Here is a 13,450-nt window from a genome sequence, read left to right as displayed (position 1 = left end):
TTTAACAGGTTAACCCAGTTGATTCGGGGTTAACCCATTATTTTTTTCTATTTAATTATCAAACTTTCAAGATACAGATCCAAGGTTTGATGAGTTTATTTGATTTGAAGGGTTAATCCGATTAATTCATATTTTTTTTTCTTAAGTAGTTTTTTCCTTCCTATTGATTTTTTTCTTTGTTTTTTTTAATTAATTAATTTATTTATTATATTTTTATGGCATTACCTTGTAGTCACATCCACATTCAAGACTACTGGGTCTGATATTACAGACAGATCCACTTAAATTTAGATTATATAAATTTAATATTATTATTAATATTATAAATATTACTTTTAGATCAGATATTACATTCAAATTCAAGACTTTTGAGAATAGTTTTATAAAAAAAAATGTAACACTTTTAAATTTTAATTTTTTTAATATTTTTTATGTAAAAAAATTAACTCATCTTTTAAATATTTTTTATATAAAAAAATTAACTCGTAGTATAACACAGTTCATGCAAGTAGTTATTATTAAAAATAGAACATGGAACAAAATAATTGTATTTCTTGGTAGGGAAAAAAATCAGAAAACGAGGAATTATATTAGCAAAACAATTTGCTTCAATGGAATCTGTGATACCTCGTTCTTTCTCTGTAAATACTCTCACTTTCCTTAGTTAAGAACCTTTTGGCTCATTTGGCAACTTTATAGTAAAAACAGATTTGAGAGCTTTTCTATTTTACTAGCATTTATGTTCAGGAGGCATGTTGCTTGCTTACTAAAAACATGTAATACAGGCTTTTTAATGAGACACGTAACGCCATGCCACGTATCTCTTAAACAAACACAATTTTACAATTATAATTATAGTTATAATATCATATATGTGCTCACAGCAGGCACCTCTGGCTGATGCTTTGGCTCGTGGTAGTTGCAGCTACAAAGGACCGTGAAACGCATCTCGCGTGATCCAACAACACGAGTTCTTTTGGAATCCTTGGTATCTTATCGTTGGCGATTTAGGTAACCTACTTTTCAATTTGTTTATATTTTTGAGTTATTTCAGAGTTTCTACGTGAAATATCATAACAATATTTAATAAGTATTTATATAAAATTAGGATGATAGTAAAATAACAATGATGTATCATGATAATAAAGCGGTGGTTGTTGTTGTTATTATTAAAATTATCGGATAATTTTGTAAATAAAGTATTATTTATAAAATATTTTATAAAAATAAACATATTAAATTAAATTTATTATACATTAAAAGATCTATATTACTAACAAGATAACAATTAATATCGATAGATATTTTTTTTTTAAATAATTAATATTTAGGATTGAGAATAAATATCTAAAATTCGAGAATATAGATATTGTAAAATTTAACTTGAAATATATATATTAATAATATGTACATGTAAAATATTTATAATTTAATTATTAAATATAATATATATTAACATTGAGGTAATGAATAACTTAAATATATGTATAATACCTATAAATTTGACATTTAATACAAGATGTAAATATTAGTTTTGAATATAACTATAAATAAGATGGATATAATAGAAATCCAGCACGTGAACACCCTAGCATGCTAAAGTTCAAGAAATTGGGATGGAAATGGAACATCGATTAATCTATAGAGGTGAAAATGAAATTTACCCAAAAACTTGACCAAACGCTCTGACTAATTTCCAACTCCTCCATCGACCTTCACCTTCGAAGATAACGACCTGAGGTCAATCAGTCACAGATTCTTCTAGAAATCAGGACATATTGCATTTCGATCAGTGCAATTCAGTTCATTTACCACTGTAAGTTCTGCTAGGGTTTAGTCAGTCTGCTTGTTATTCCATTGCTCAGCTTCGAGTCTTCGAAGTCCGGGATCAGACATGGCTGCGGAGGACGGTACGGCGCAAGAATATGTGCCACAGAAGAAGAATAAAGAGCCTACCGAGACCGAGAAGAGGTCAATATATGCCTTCACTTTTTTAATGCTTAATCAATAGCTAATGAATTAGGTGAAGACTTGTTTTGTTCTGTTTTGATTTTGTTAATTTTGTTACTCAGGAGAAAGAAAATTGTGCCTGGAAGTTTAATGAAAGCTGAAATTAGACCAGGTGGAGGTGATGCGAGACCATCTGATGGTGATCAGGTTACTTTCTTTCCTTCCTGTTTTAATCATGCTTCGTGTTTGTGTGTAATAGTGTAGTGCGTTGGTTGGTTTAGTTGCTGAATTTCAGTTACTAGGTTGTTTTTTCTTATAAGCATTTTGCAGGTCATATATCATTGCACTGTTAGGACCTTAGCTGGAGTTGTTGTTGAGTCTACAAGATCAGAATATGGAGGTGAGGTTATGGATTGAGTGATATATGTGTTGAAGTTCTGGAGGAGTTTTAATTGTCTTCATTTTTATTTAATAGAATGACTAAATTTGACAATTAGGCCTCAAGTAAATGCCTTGAGTCATCTAGTCATCGTATTAAAGTGAATGTTTTGCTTGACTCGCAGGCAAGGGCACTCCAATACGACAGGTTTTGGGAAAAAGCAAGATGTTATTAGGATTACTTGAAGGGCTTCCAACAATGTTGAGGGGTGAAGTTGCAATGGTATTGAGCTTCCTCATTTTCCATACAACATTGTGTGTGCGTGCGTGCACTCGTTTCATCATGCACATTTGTTTTTTCCCCTTGCAAGCACATGTTTGATGAAAGAAAGAAGAAAAAAGAAAAATGAGAAGAAAAAAGAATTACATGCACAACAAGTAAAATGAAGTGGGCATCCTCTATCAATATATGAGAGACCATTTATTTAATTGTTTAATTTCATTCAGTTTGTTTAATCTATTTAATTTTCACTTTTACCTATAAAAGCATGGGATAGAGGGTGTTGAAAAAGATAATCCTATCATTTAACTATGCTGAATTTTCATGTTTTCTTTCTTCAAACCTCCTGTTTCAGTTCAAAATGAAACCTCAAATGCATTATTCTGAGGAGGACTGTCCAGTTTCACCTCCAAGTAGCTTTCCAAGGGATGATGAACTTCATTTTGAGATTGAGATGATAGACTTTTCGAAAGTCAAGGCAAGGCTTTTATTCTAAATGCTATCATTTTATTTTGTAACTTTTTGGCAATGCTGAATATTTTTTTCTCATGATTATTTTTCCGTTATATTATTTCTATATGATATTTCATGATGCCTTGTGTTACTGTTAATTGAAATGCAATCCAAGATCCTTGGAGGTTTGTGATTCTTACACTTAAGATTTAATGCATTTATACACCAATATATCTTAAAGTTAACAATGGTTGATTATAGATTCTGAAAGAAGGGAGAGCACACTAAAATATCTTCTCTACAACCTGTTCTAGTTTTTTTTTTTTTTTTCTTGATTATAGATTCTGAAAGAAGGGAGAGCCCACTAAAATATCTTCTCTACAACCTTTTCTAGTTTTTTTTTTTTTTACCTTTCATTTTCTGAAAATGTTTTGAAGTTTAAGTTAAAAGGAACAAGACTTGTTAAATCTTATCTCATTTGATCTATCCTTAATTCTAATCTTGAATTGTGTTTGTGCTGATTACCAGGTTGTCAGTGATGATTTAGGAGTCATAAAGAAGGTACTGAAAATATACTTAACTGTTGCACGAGATACATGTGATGGATACCATGAGTGATATATGGGGAAGTTTATAATTGTGCTATGTGCATCGATTGAAGTAGTTTTAGATAATTAAAATTTTAATTAATTCATTTTGATAAATTAATATGTATCATGCTAACTTTTTGCGAATATGAATCATGGTTTGGGTCCTTATCTTTGGTTAGAGGGAATATTGTGAAGTCATGGTACTGTCATTTGCTTTCATATTGAAAAGTCTTAGTGCATAGGATTAAATTCATAGGAGATTGCAAAGATACATTTGTTATATTTATGAGAGCACCATGTGAATATTAAATATTGAATTTGGTCAAGTAGTTTCCCTTTATAGTATAATGAGAATAGTTGTAAATGTCCATCACTCCCTACACCTTGACAAACCCCACGAATGTAGAAGTGAATAATTTTGATATGCTATATAGTGATGCCAAACAACTATTAAAAACTGTTGTCCTTATAGAGAAGGAAAACATAGGAGGTGGGAAGCAATGATATGGCATTGAAATAATTGGGGGACTCAGATGCATGTAACACTAAGAAGATGCTAATGAGGTGGACATTTGTTAAATGGAGTAATGTGTCTTTTACAGTCAGTATTTATCTGTCCTATTTTGTTTTCCGATTTAAAATTTATTTCATAGTTAATTGACAACTTACATGGATAGGTAATAGATGAAGGGCAGGGTTGGGAGTCGCCAAGAGAACCATATGAAGTAAAAGCTTGGTAGAAACTTGTCCAAAAATCCCCTTTCTTATTCTTTTGGATTTTTGTTCATATGAAGTCCTTACAAGAAATGTGATATATTTCCAGGATTTCTGCCAAGACAGGAGATGACAAAGTAATTCTATCCCCCAAACAAGGAGAACCTTATTTCTTTACTATTGGAAAATCTGAGGTTGGTGATGCGTTCTGCTCCACTTTAATATACTATTTTTTTCTTTGATATTCTTGGTTTTTCATGTCTAATAAAATACTTAGTATTTTCATCTTCAGTGGCAATATGTTTCATCAGTTTCACATCTTTCTGCCCCAGTTCTTATTCCCTAGCACATCATGCTGATTTCTTGAGCTCAATAATCTAAACTATTGAAAGAAGAGAAGTTATTTGCATTTTCTTAAAATATTTTGCATTAGGTACCTAAAGGTATTTATGATTATTTCTGACTATATTAGGTACCTAAAGGTCTTGAGATGGGAATGGGAACTATGACACGAGAAGAGAAGGCTGTAATATATGTTACCAATCAGTACTTGACTGAATCTCCGCTCATGTCCGTGGCAGGTGTTGAGGAAGTTCAGTTCGAAGTAGAGCTTATCCATTTCACGCAGGTCAGAAAATTTCTTATTGATGGAGAGCAAAGCATTTCTTTGAGAATCATTGTTTTGATTATTTGTAACTTTTGGTTGTTATGTTTTTATTTTGTAGGATTTAGTGTATTTCCTACTAAAGTACTAGTGATTAGGAATTTACTGTATTTTCTACGTAGTAGTTCAATTAATGTTTACTGTTTAGGAATTCCTGTTGCCCATGATATTTTTTGTTTTTAGTGCCCATACTGGACCCGACATTATTTATCTAGAGAGAGCCTTTTTGATTAATAACTTTTGAGCCTTGCAGTATTTCTTTGCTTGTTCTCCCTTTTCTATTTTTCTCTTTCAGTTGCTTTCTTATCCAGCATCTTTTCCTCGTTGCAAATCATAATTGATAGTCCATTTGTATGCTAACTTTTCTGCTGCCATCTTAAATGTTACTTTATGATTGCACAAATCCTTATAATATTAGAAGAGAGGACACCGAGTTTAAGGTGGGTTAACATTTTCCAAACCCACATAACCGAGATAATACTCGCATTTGTGCCATTATCCTTTAAAAGAAAATCTCCAGGAAACTGCCCACAAACAATCGCAAAATTTTATCACACCCATTCCTTTCATGAAAGTACAAATGCTCACCATGTAACGTCTGTAGTTTCCTCTCTGTCACAAGAGAAATTCTTTTTTGCACAAAAGCAACCTAGTTCTATGTTCTATTTGGAGAGATTAACTGTAATTCTTGTTGCATATGGAACATGCAATTGAAAGCCTTTCATAAAACATGGAAAACTCTGAAATAGGAAATCCTAATCCAAAGAGCAATCTGAGCAATAAATTTACTCTTTAAAAATATAGGTTTGTTTATTGATGAGGGATTTTTTGATGATTGCACCAGATAATTTAGTTAGCTAAAATTCCAATTCATGTGAAATATGCTGTGTCATCACTTTGTTTATATGGGGGCTAGTCCCAGGGATTGATTTTCTTCCTTTAATTATCATATATATGCTGCACTATATATCTTATATCATGTTCAATTTTCTTGTGTACATGCTTTCATTTTACTCAGGTTTGAATATGGTCATGAGATGAGCTGCAATATGTGTTTAGTTTGCCCTTTCCTGTATGGTTAGTTGGTTACTTTATAGGGGGAGCCTTGATGGTACTAGAGGAGGGGCTTTGTTGCTGTATATATGTGTTGATTAGCTTATCCTCATTCAGATTTGTCCACAATTTAAGTGATTAATGATGAATGGATATATGCACACACTTGAAATATACGTTGAAGCTTTTAATTTGTTCCTGAGGTAAACTGTTAGATAGGCATTGGCCTTTTCAAGTCAGGATTGTATATTATTATGCTGTGGTTTTTATTCTTTTTTTCTTTTCGTCAAAAACTGCATTTTCTTCCTTGATGAAGTTCCTGGTGGTGCTGTTTAACTCTCTTAACTTAATGTTGACAGGTAAGGGACATGCTTGGAGATGGACGCTTGATAAAGCGTCGGCTTCGTGATGGAAAAGGTGTGGATTCAGAGTTTATTTAAAAAATGCTATTGATTTGTTGGTGCATGCATCCGTATTTATGTGTTGCTTGATTCTATTATTTTCTCTTCTCCAATTTTCTGATATCTGGACTGTATGAAAAATACATGGATGCTGTGAGAGAATCATGTAATTAGATTCTATATCTGAGAAATCATTTTGGAAACTTCTAAACCACTTTTTTCAGGGTATAATTGTGTAGTTCCTTATTTTATTAAATTTTCAATATGTAAAAGGGGAACACTTTAAAGCTGTTTTCTATCTTTGTTTGCTATACAGGGTCTCTATTAATGTGCTCTCCCTTGATGTGCATGCATGCCTTTTACTGGTATTCTGGTGCATCTTGTCGGTGTTCTAAAATCTTTCTCAATAATTCCATTACGAGTGCAATTTTCATTCTATCCTGCAGAATAAAAGTGTCAAAATTTGCACCAACAGTTACTGGACAGTGTCTGGGTTCTGATGATTCTCTCTCTCTTGTTGTTTTTTCTGTTCTCTTTTAGGGTTAGGTTAATTACAGTTGACTCCTCTACTGTGGTGTTTGATTAATGAAGTTATTCTAATAATATGATTAACGGAGTCCCTCTACTATGCATTCCATTAAAATTTACGACCCTCAATCCCTTACACCATTAAGAATAATGTGCTGTCATTCTATTTGTGTTGCATCTGTTCTCATTATGCTGCAATAGAAAGAAGTTGGTTCCTGGACAAGGTCCTATCCTAGGGTTAGAGCTGGCTAGACCCCTAACTGACCTCATAATGATTTAGAGAGCTCGGAATCAGGCGTTCGGGGCAAGCATGGGCCAAAAGAGAGAGTCCAATCTGACCCTAAGCAGATGCTTTTGATGTGTCATGCTGTAGCAGAAAAAAGCTTAAAAAATGAAATCTACATTTCTTAATTTTCTTTATATTTAAAATGTTTTTTTTAAAATGAAAATTAATAAAACCTTAAAACCTCATCACCCCTATTGAGACAAAATTCTGTAGAATTTAAACTAAATAATTCTTGACCAAAATTAAAAAGAGAGATTTCCTGCATATAATTGAAGATCTTGATTTTGTGCATGTAGAAAGGCTTGTTGGATTTGTGCATTCTTGGATTGTGAAATGTTGGCTGTTTATGGCGTTGAATATTACAAAGAGGGAGATCAATGGTGGTGGAGACCACCACCTTCTTTTTCTCAAGAGATTTTTTTGGGGAACTTCAATGATAAATAGAAACACATTTTTAGGTTACAAAAATCTCAATGGTACATATATTCCAACATCAGTGAATCTAACTTCTAATGAAAGCCAGATTTTCCTCACTTGCGTACACTAAACTCAGTGGCATTGAGATCATAATTTTCTACTTAAAATGATTATGAAAAAATTATGTGTACCACTCAATTTTAAATCCGTATTGATTTTATCTCTTATTTGACCCAAGTACTCCTCTCCACAACTAGATTGGGATAAATATATAAAAATAGCATGAAGAAAGTGTTGGTGGCTAAATGTAGATCTGATAGTCTTTGTTTTCCCAACAGTTTTGCTTTTGAAAAGGAAAACTGAAGAAATTAAAAATACTCAAATCCTCAAGCGTTTTTAGTGATTTGGAGAAATAAATAAAGTTGTAATGGTTATACAAGAGAAGCCTAGTGCTTTTTCAGTGAATTGTCCCTAAAATGGCCTTACTTTTCATGAGGATTATCATCTCTTGTTTTTGTTTCTTTAGGGGGTTTTGTATTATCTCATGTTTCTTGGTAGATTTATAAATAAGAAAGAAAAAGGAAAAATGCAAATGAAGAGAAGGGGATACAGAAAGGAAGGGGGCAGTGTTGTCTAGCTTGTGTGATTGCTAGAAAAGTGGCAGAGTTTTTTTTTTTAATTTTTAAATGTAGTCATGCTTCCTTTTTCTTTTTCTTTTTTTTGAAAAAGAAGATGTCAAATTTGGTAAATCTGGATAGGTTTCAAATATCTAAAGGCTCAAGTAGTACTTGCTAACGGCGTCTTGGATGGAGGATTCTAATTTAAATGGAAAACATTGTAGAGGGACTTAATTTATCAGATTAATAGTAGAGGGACTCAATTTATCAAATCACCATAATATAGGGATGACGCAGGTAATTAACCCTTTTAAGGGTCAAGGAGACCTTCATGCAAGCTCTACCTGGATTTCCATGGACAAAGCAATGGATTTTGGTTGCAATCAGTTCAGATTGATTGAAACTATGTTATGTTTGAAAAACTTAATTGTAAAGTCCAACCCTTTAAGCTTTGGGTTATTTGGAAAGCATAAAGGATAGGATGCAATTTTCCTTTTTGTTTATTTAATCAGGAACATCAAAGATTATACTTGAAATTAAGATGATGATTCTTGTTATTTGCTTGTAAAGCGCAATGAAATCCAGAAATGCAGTATGTCTCCACTTGTTTTTGAAGCTCCATATAATTAGGGCACTTTCACCTCTTTCATTCCAACTCCCTTTTTCTTATTTAGTCCTAGCTTCTTTTGCAAGTGTCTATCCATTTATTTAACTGCTTTCGGTTTGCAATTATCAAAATCATGCATGCTAAAATATAGATTTCTAATTGCTCTGAAAATTTAGGTGAGTTTCCTATGGACTGCCCACTTCAGGACAGTCTACTACGCGTTCATTACAAGGGTATGCTGCTTAATGAAGAAAAGACAGTCTTCATTGATACAAGAATTGATAATGATGGTCAGCCTTTGGAGTTCAGCTCTGGAGAAGGGCTTGTGAGTTCTCTTGTGTAAAGGATGAAATAAGTTTTTATGAATTGGTTGTTTAGGGGAATAACAAATGACTGAATTTTGTTTGTAGGTGCCTGAAGGTTTTGAAATGTGCGTGCGCTTAATGCTTCCTGGAGAGGTAGCTCTTGTTACTTGCCCTCCTGACTACGCATATGACAAGTTTACCAGGTTACTTTTTGAGATCTATTGTGCCGCAAATACCGCATAAATCACAGGCACTTTTTGTATTGCTATCGACATCATCATTACTTTAACTACTTTCTGACCAAGTTTTCCCTTCCTATATAATTAGACCTGCAAATGTTCCTGAAGGTGCTCATATTGAATGGGAAATTGAGCTTCTTGGTTTTGAGATGCCGAAGGTAACTGAATGTTTTCTCGTAGAAGTTTAGTGGAAATGCTGCTTGATGAACTCTTTTAAACACCTATAGTTAGTGTTGTGTCTTTATTAACTTTGCTAATTACTTTGTCTATGGCTTGCCACTGCAGTCTGCTTTTGGCTCTATAGTGTTTTCTGTATTCGAAATTGATTGAGGTGAACTTGGAATCACATAGGAAACTACCATGAATGTATTTGTGTCAGTTGATTGAGCTTCAAGTCACTGAAGATACTTATTTAAAATTCATGTTTGAGGATTATGAATTTCTCTCCTATTTATATCATGGATCCTTTTTTCAGGATTGGACTGGTTTGGACTTTCAGGGTGTAATGGATGAAGCAGAGAAGATCAGAACCACAGTATGTGTACTTAGTTCATGTTTGTTAATTGTGCTGACTTTACTGGCAATTTGGATATGTTCCAGTTATAGCAATTTGTTTCAATGATATGAATTGGTTGTCTGGGGTGTAAATTTGTGTATTATGATCTGGAAACTGTGATGATCTCCTTGATCTTCAGGGAAACAGGCTTTTCAAAGAAGGAAAGTTTGAGCTTGCTAAGGCAAAATATGAGAAGGTAATGTGCTCTCTCCTAACTACATTCATCTCACATCGTGAGCATTAACATTGCCATTCAAATTCTTGTGTTCCCTTCTTTTATTACTCTGGATTTATTTCCACCACACTGCATGTAGCCATTTGCTGGCATTGTCATGTTATAATCAGTATTTTGAAATTCAGTATCTATATGTTTAGGCTAGCAAGCAATCACATTTCCCAGTTGGTGACGTACATGAAATCAAGTTTGTTTTTCAATTGGTCATCAAACTGAATTATATATTTAGATATTGAATGTGTTCTTATCTGGAAAATTGTTAATTATGAAAGTGCCAGGACCTGCAATTTAGTTTTGCTAAAATTATCTTTCCTAGTCGTCAAAATTTGCTTCTCAAGATAAAAGTCTTTTATTCTGATTTATTCAAAGGTTTTGTGCTCATAAATGTCTGAGTTGCATTTGTGAACCTTTCAAGTCCTCGTATAACATCATGAAAAACTGTTCAACAGGTTCTTCGAGAATTTAATCATGTTAATCCACAAGATGACGAGGAAGGGAAAGTTTTCCTGAATACAAGAGTAAGCTTTTTACCCCTTCAGTGTAGGAAAAGAATCACTATCAAATATATTTTTCCATCTCTCACTTGATGCTTTCATTTTCTTTCTTGTATGTTTGAAGAATTTGTTAAATCTAAATGTCGCTGCATGCCACCTCAAATTAGGGGAATGCAGAAAGTCCATTGAGACATGCAATAAGGTATGTGTTTAATTCAAATAGTTTCTGTTTTCTTACATGGAAATCTTGTCTAGCAAGAGCCTCTACTAGAGTGTAAGGAGTAAAATGCTGTGAAAAAGATGTCATTGATGTTCCTGCTTTAGTTTATTGGATTTGGGTGAGAAGACTGATTATGTTGGGCATCGATTATATATTATTAATTGAAATCCGTTACTGGGGTTCAAGGGGGGCTTTGTAAGTCTTTCTGATGAGGAATTTCATTTGAAGCACAACTGGCAATACACTAGGTATCCAGCTTTTGTATAACATGATAGGGTCCAAACTCCTTGTGGCAGCACACTTTGTGCAGGAAGCTGCTGGTCAATTCCTAGCCCCACATTAATTGCTTACGACTTGTTTTGGGGTTGAGCATTGAGGTGGCTATCAGCTAGCCGTAAGAGAGCATGCCATAGGATGATATATGATGTTCTTGTCTCATATTATCCTGCATAGGTTCCTAGGACGAGCACTTTGAAAAAATACAGATGCCAATGAGGCAATTGTGCAGAAAAGTTCCCCTATCTGGAAAGTGGGAAACCAAAAAAACATAGCTTGCTTTTCAATGGATGCGTAGTAGTTAACTTATCTTGAAGTCCATTGCCATCCTTCAGAGTCTGGATGTTGATGTTCATTGCTGATAAATCCTGCAGGTTCTGGAAGCAAATCCTGCACACGTCAAGGCCCTCTATCGCCGTGGAATGGCCTACATGGAAGTTGGAGATTTTGAGGAAGCAAGAAGTGATTTTGAAATGGTAGCACCTGTAGTTCTTCTTTAATGCAAACTTCTAATTCTTTGACATCCATCGTCTGAATATGCTTCTGGATGTCAGATGTTGAAAGTCGACAAATCATCTGAACCTGATGCAACAGCAGCTCTTAAAAAACTGAAGCAGAAGCAGCAGGTGGGTTAATGTGCAACCAAATTCTATTCGCAATTTGAGATGGACATACACAATTCATGTCTTTCTGCTTGTCCATTTGATGAGCAGGATGTCGAGAAGAAGGCACGGAGACAATTTAAAGGACTATTTGACAAGAAGCCAGGGGAAATTGCAGATGCTGGAACTGACGACAGAGGAGAAGAGCAGAGTACAGGTGAAAATCAGAAGAATGGTGACCAGGAGGATTCAAATGGGGCTGACACAGAGGATGGTGAAGATGTGGCCGATGCACCTAGAGAAGGATTGTTCTCCCTCCTGTGGCCAACTGGTAGAAGATTGTTTTCAGCTCTCGGGCTTCAAAGATGTACGATATTGTGACAAAGCTGTAGGGATGGCCGAATCAGCATTATTTTTGTCACAGGCTGGAAAAAATCTGACTTTGAAAGTAAAAAACACATCAAAGAAGGTTCATATACCACTATCATTGTAGCTTCACAAAGAAATTCATATTTTGGGTTACCGTTTATGATGATATAAATCAATGTTGAGACAGACAAAAACATACTAATGGACATAAGATCCAATGTTGTTAATAGCGTTCCTGTCGTGTCCGGTCGCGTTCCATTTTTTGTAAAATTTCAAAATTTTGAAAAATACAATTTTGCATTGCTTTTTCAAACGCAATTTTGCATCTAATGCCCTTGTATAATTTCGTTCTGCTTTGAAGTCGGGTCATCTTTTAAAAAAAAACTATGGGTTAAAATTTTCTTATTTTCTCCGCCTCTTTTTCTTTAGTTTCTCTAACAATTTTTGGCATTATGTTGCAGCGCTAAATGGAGGATCAAAAGGTAAAGATTGAAGTCTAGATTGTATTCAAATAAGATTTTCAATTTCGAGTTCTATAGCAAGCAGCACAAACTTTCCAAGTGGGGTTTCATGGGTTCTGTTCAAAACCAATAGAGAATGGCTTTTCTTCTAAAAAAAATTATCGTTTTCTTTATCTTTGAAGAATCTACCTTGGTCTTGTTTTACAGCTTAATATTGTTGAGTTTTGAAGTTCAACCAATAGAACACGTTCATTTATTACAAATATAAGAGAAAGTGGTTACAAAAGAAATTCAAGTCCAATTGTCAGTTATTTTTTGAAATTCTGACAAAAATTTATATTCTTATATAAATATCTACTTTTTTTTCCTTTTCCTGTTTGATTCGATAAACTTTCTAACTCAAACAAGTTAAGTTGATAAATTAGTACTAGAGTAGAAAACTCCTTCCTTCATGGTGATACTTGTAGGGGGGGAAAGAAAGAAAGAAGAAGCTCCTATGTAGAATGTGGTTTTCAGGGTACATTATGCAACCGGTTCAAAGCTTGGCGGATTTGAGAGTCTATTTAATATTGTGGTAGTAATTATTATTTAAAATTTTTTATTTAAAAATATATTAAAATAATATATAATTTTTATTTTTTTAAAATTAATTTTGAGATAAGTACATTAAAATAATCTAAAAACATAAATAAATAATTTTTAGCAAATTGTTTTTTCCAAAATTTGAGGGAACACGATTTCAACCGCTTTTCCAA

General features: G+C 33.5%; 1 protein-coding gene across 2 annotated transcripts; it reads left to right on the top strand.

Moving 5' to 3' along the window:
- The first annotated feature begins 1,643 nt into the window (after positions 1-1,643).
- On the top strand, positions 1,644-12,844 carry PAS1 (FKBP-type peptidyl-prolyl cis-trans isomerase family protein). Of its 2 annotated transcripts, XR_838935.1 has the most exons (21): positions 1,644-1,971; positions 2,073-2,157; positions 2,281-2,350; positions 2,514-2,611; positions 2,964-3,086; positions 3,590-3,622; positions 4,329-4,387; positions 4,475-4,559; positions 4,838-4,993; positions 6,442-6,499; positions 9,115-9,263; positions 9,349-9,446; positions 9,571-9,640; positions 9,958-10,017; positions 10,178-10,234; positions 10,723-10,791; positions 10,892-10,969; positions 11,638-11,739; positions 11,818-11,889; positions 11,977-12,334; positions 12,696-12,844. XR_838935.1 is itself a non-coding variant. In XM_011001748.1 (20 exons), exons 1-20 carry the CDS (start codon positions 1,895-1,897, stop codon positions 12,244-12,246), a joined length of 1,869 nt encoding a protein of 622 aa, XP_011000050.1. In that variant the 5' UTR covers positions 1,644-1,894; the 3' UTR covers positions 12,247-12,485. The 2 variants fall into 2 exon arrangements, 1 of the variants encoding a protein (XP_011000050.1); XM_011001748.1 differs by lacking the exon at positions 12,696-12,844 and having other exon boundaries at positions 11,977-12,485.
- The last annotated feature ends 606 nt before the right edge of the window (positions 12,845-13,450 follow it).

The sequence above is a fragment of the Populus euphratica genome, unplaced genomic scaffold (assembly GCF_000495115.2).
Source record: "Populus euphratica unplaced genomic scaffold, PopEup_1.0 scaffold167.1, whole genome shotgun sequence".
Lineage (NCBI taxonomy): Eukaryota > Viridiplantae > Streptophyta > Magnoliopsida > Malpighiales > Salicaceae > Populus > Populus euphratica.
Note: the sequence above shows the minus strand (reverse complement) of the source record. Positions and strands in the feature narration are given on the sequence as shown.

Bases quoted from the DNA above. Each gene is read 5' to 3' on its own strand.
- PAS1 (XM_011001748.1), top strand. From the start codon at position 1,895: ATGGCTGCGGAGGACGGTACGGCGCAAGAATATGTGCCACAGAAGAAG. The intron at 2,612-2,963 runs GTATTGAGCTTC...CTCCTGTTTCAG, and splicing joins TGAGGGGTGAAGTTGCAATG to TTCAAAATGAAACCTCAAAT. The intron at 11,890-11,976 runs GTGGGTTAATGT...TTTGATGAGCAG, and splicing joins AACTGAAGCAGAAGCAGCAG to GATGTCGAGAAGAAGGCACG.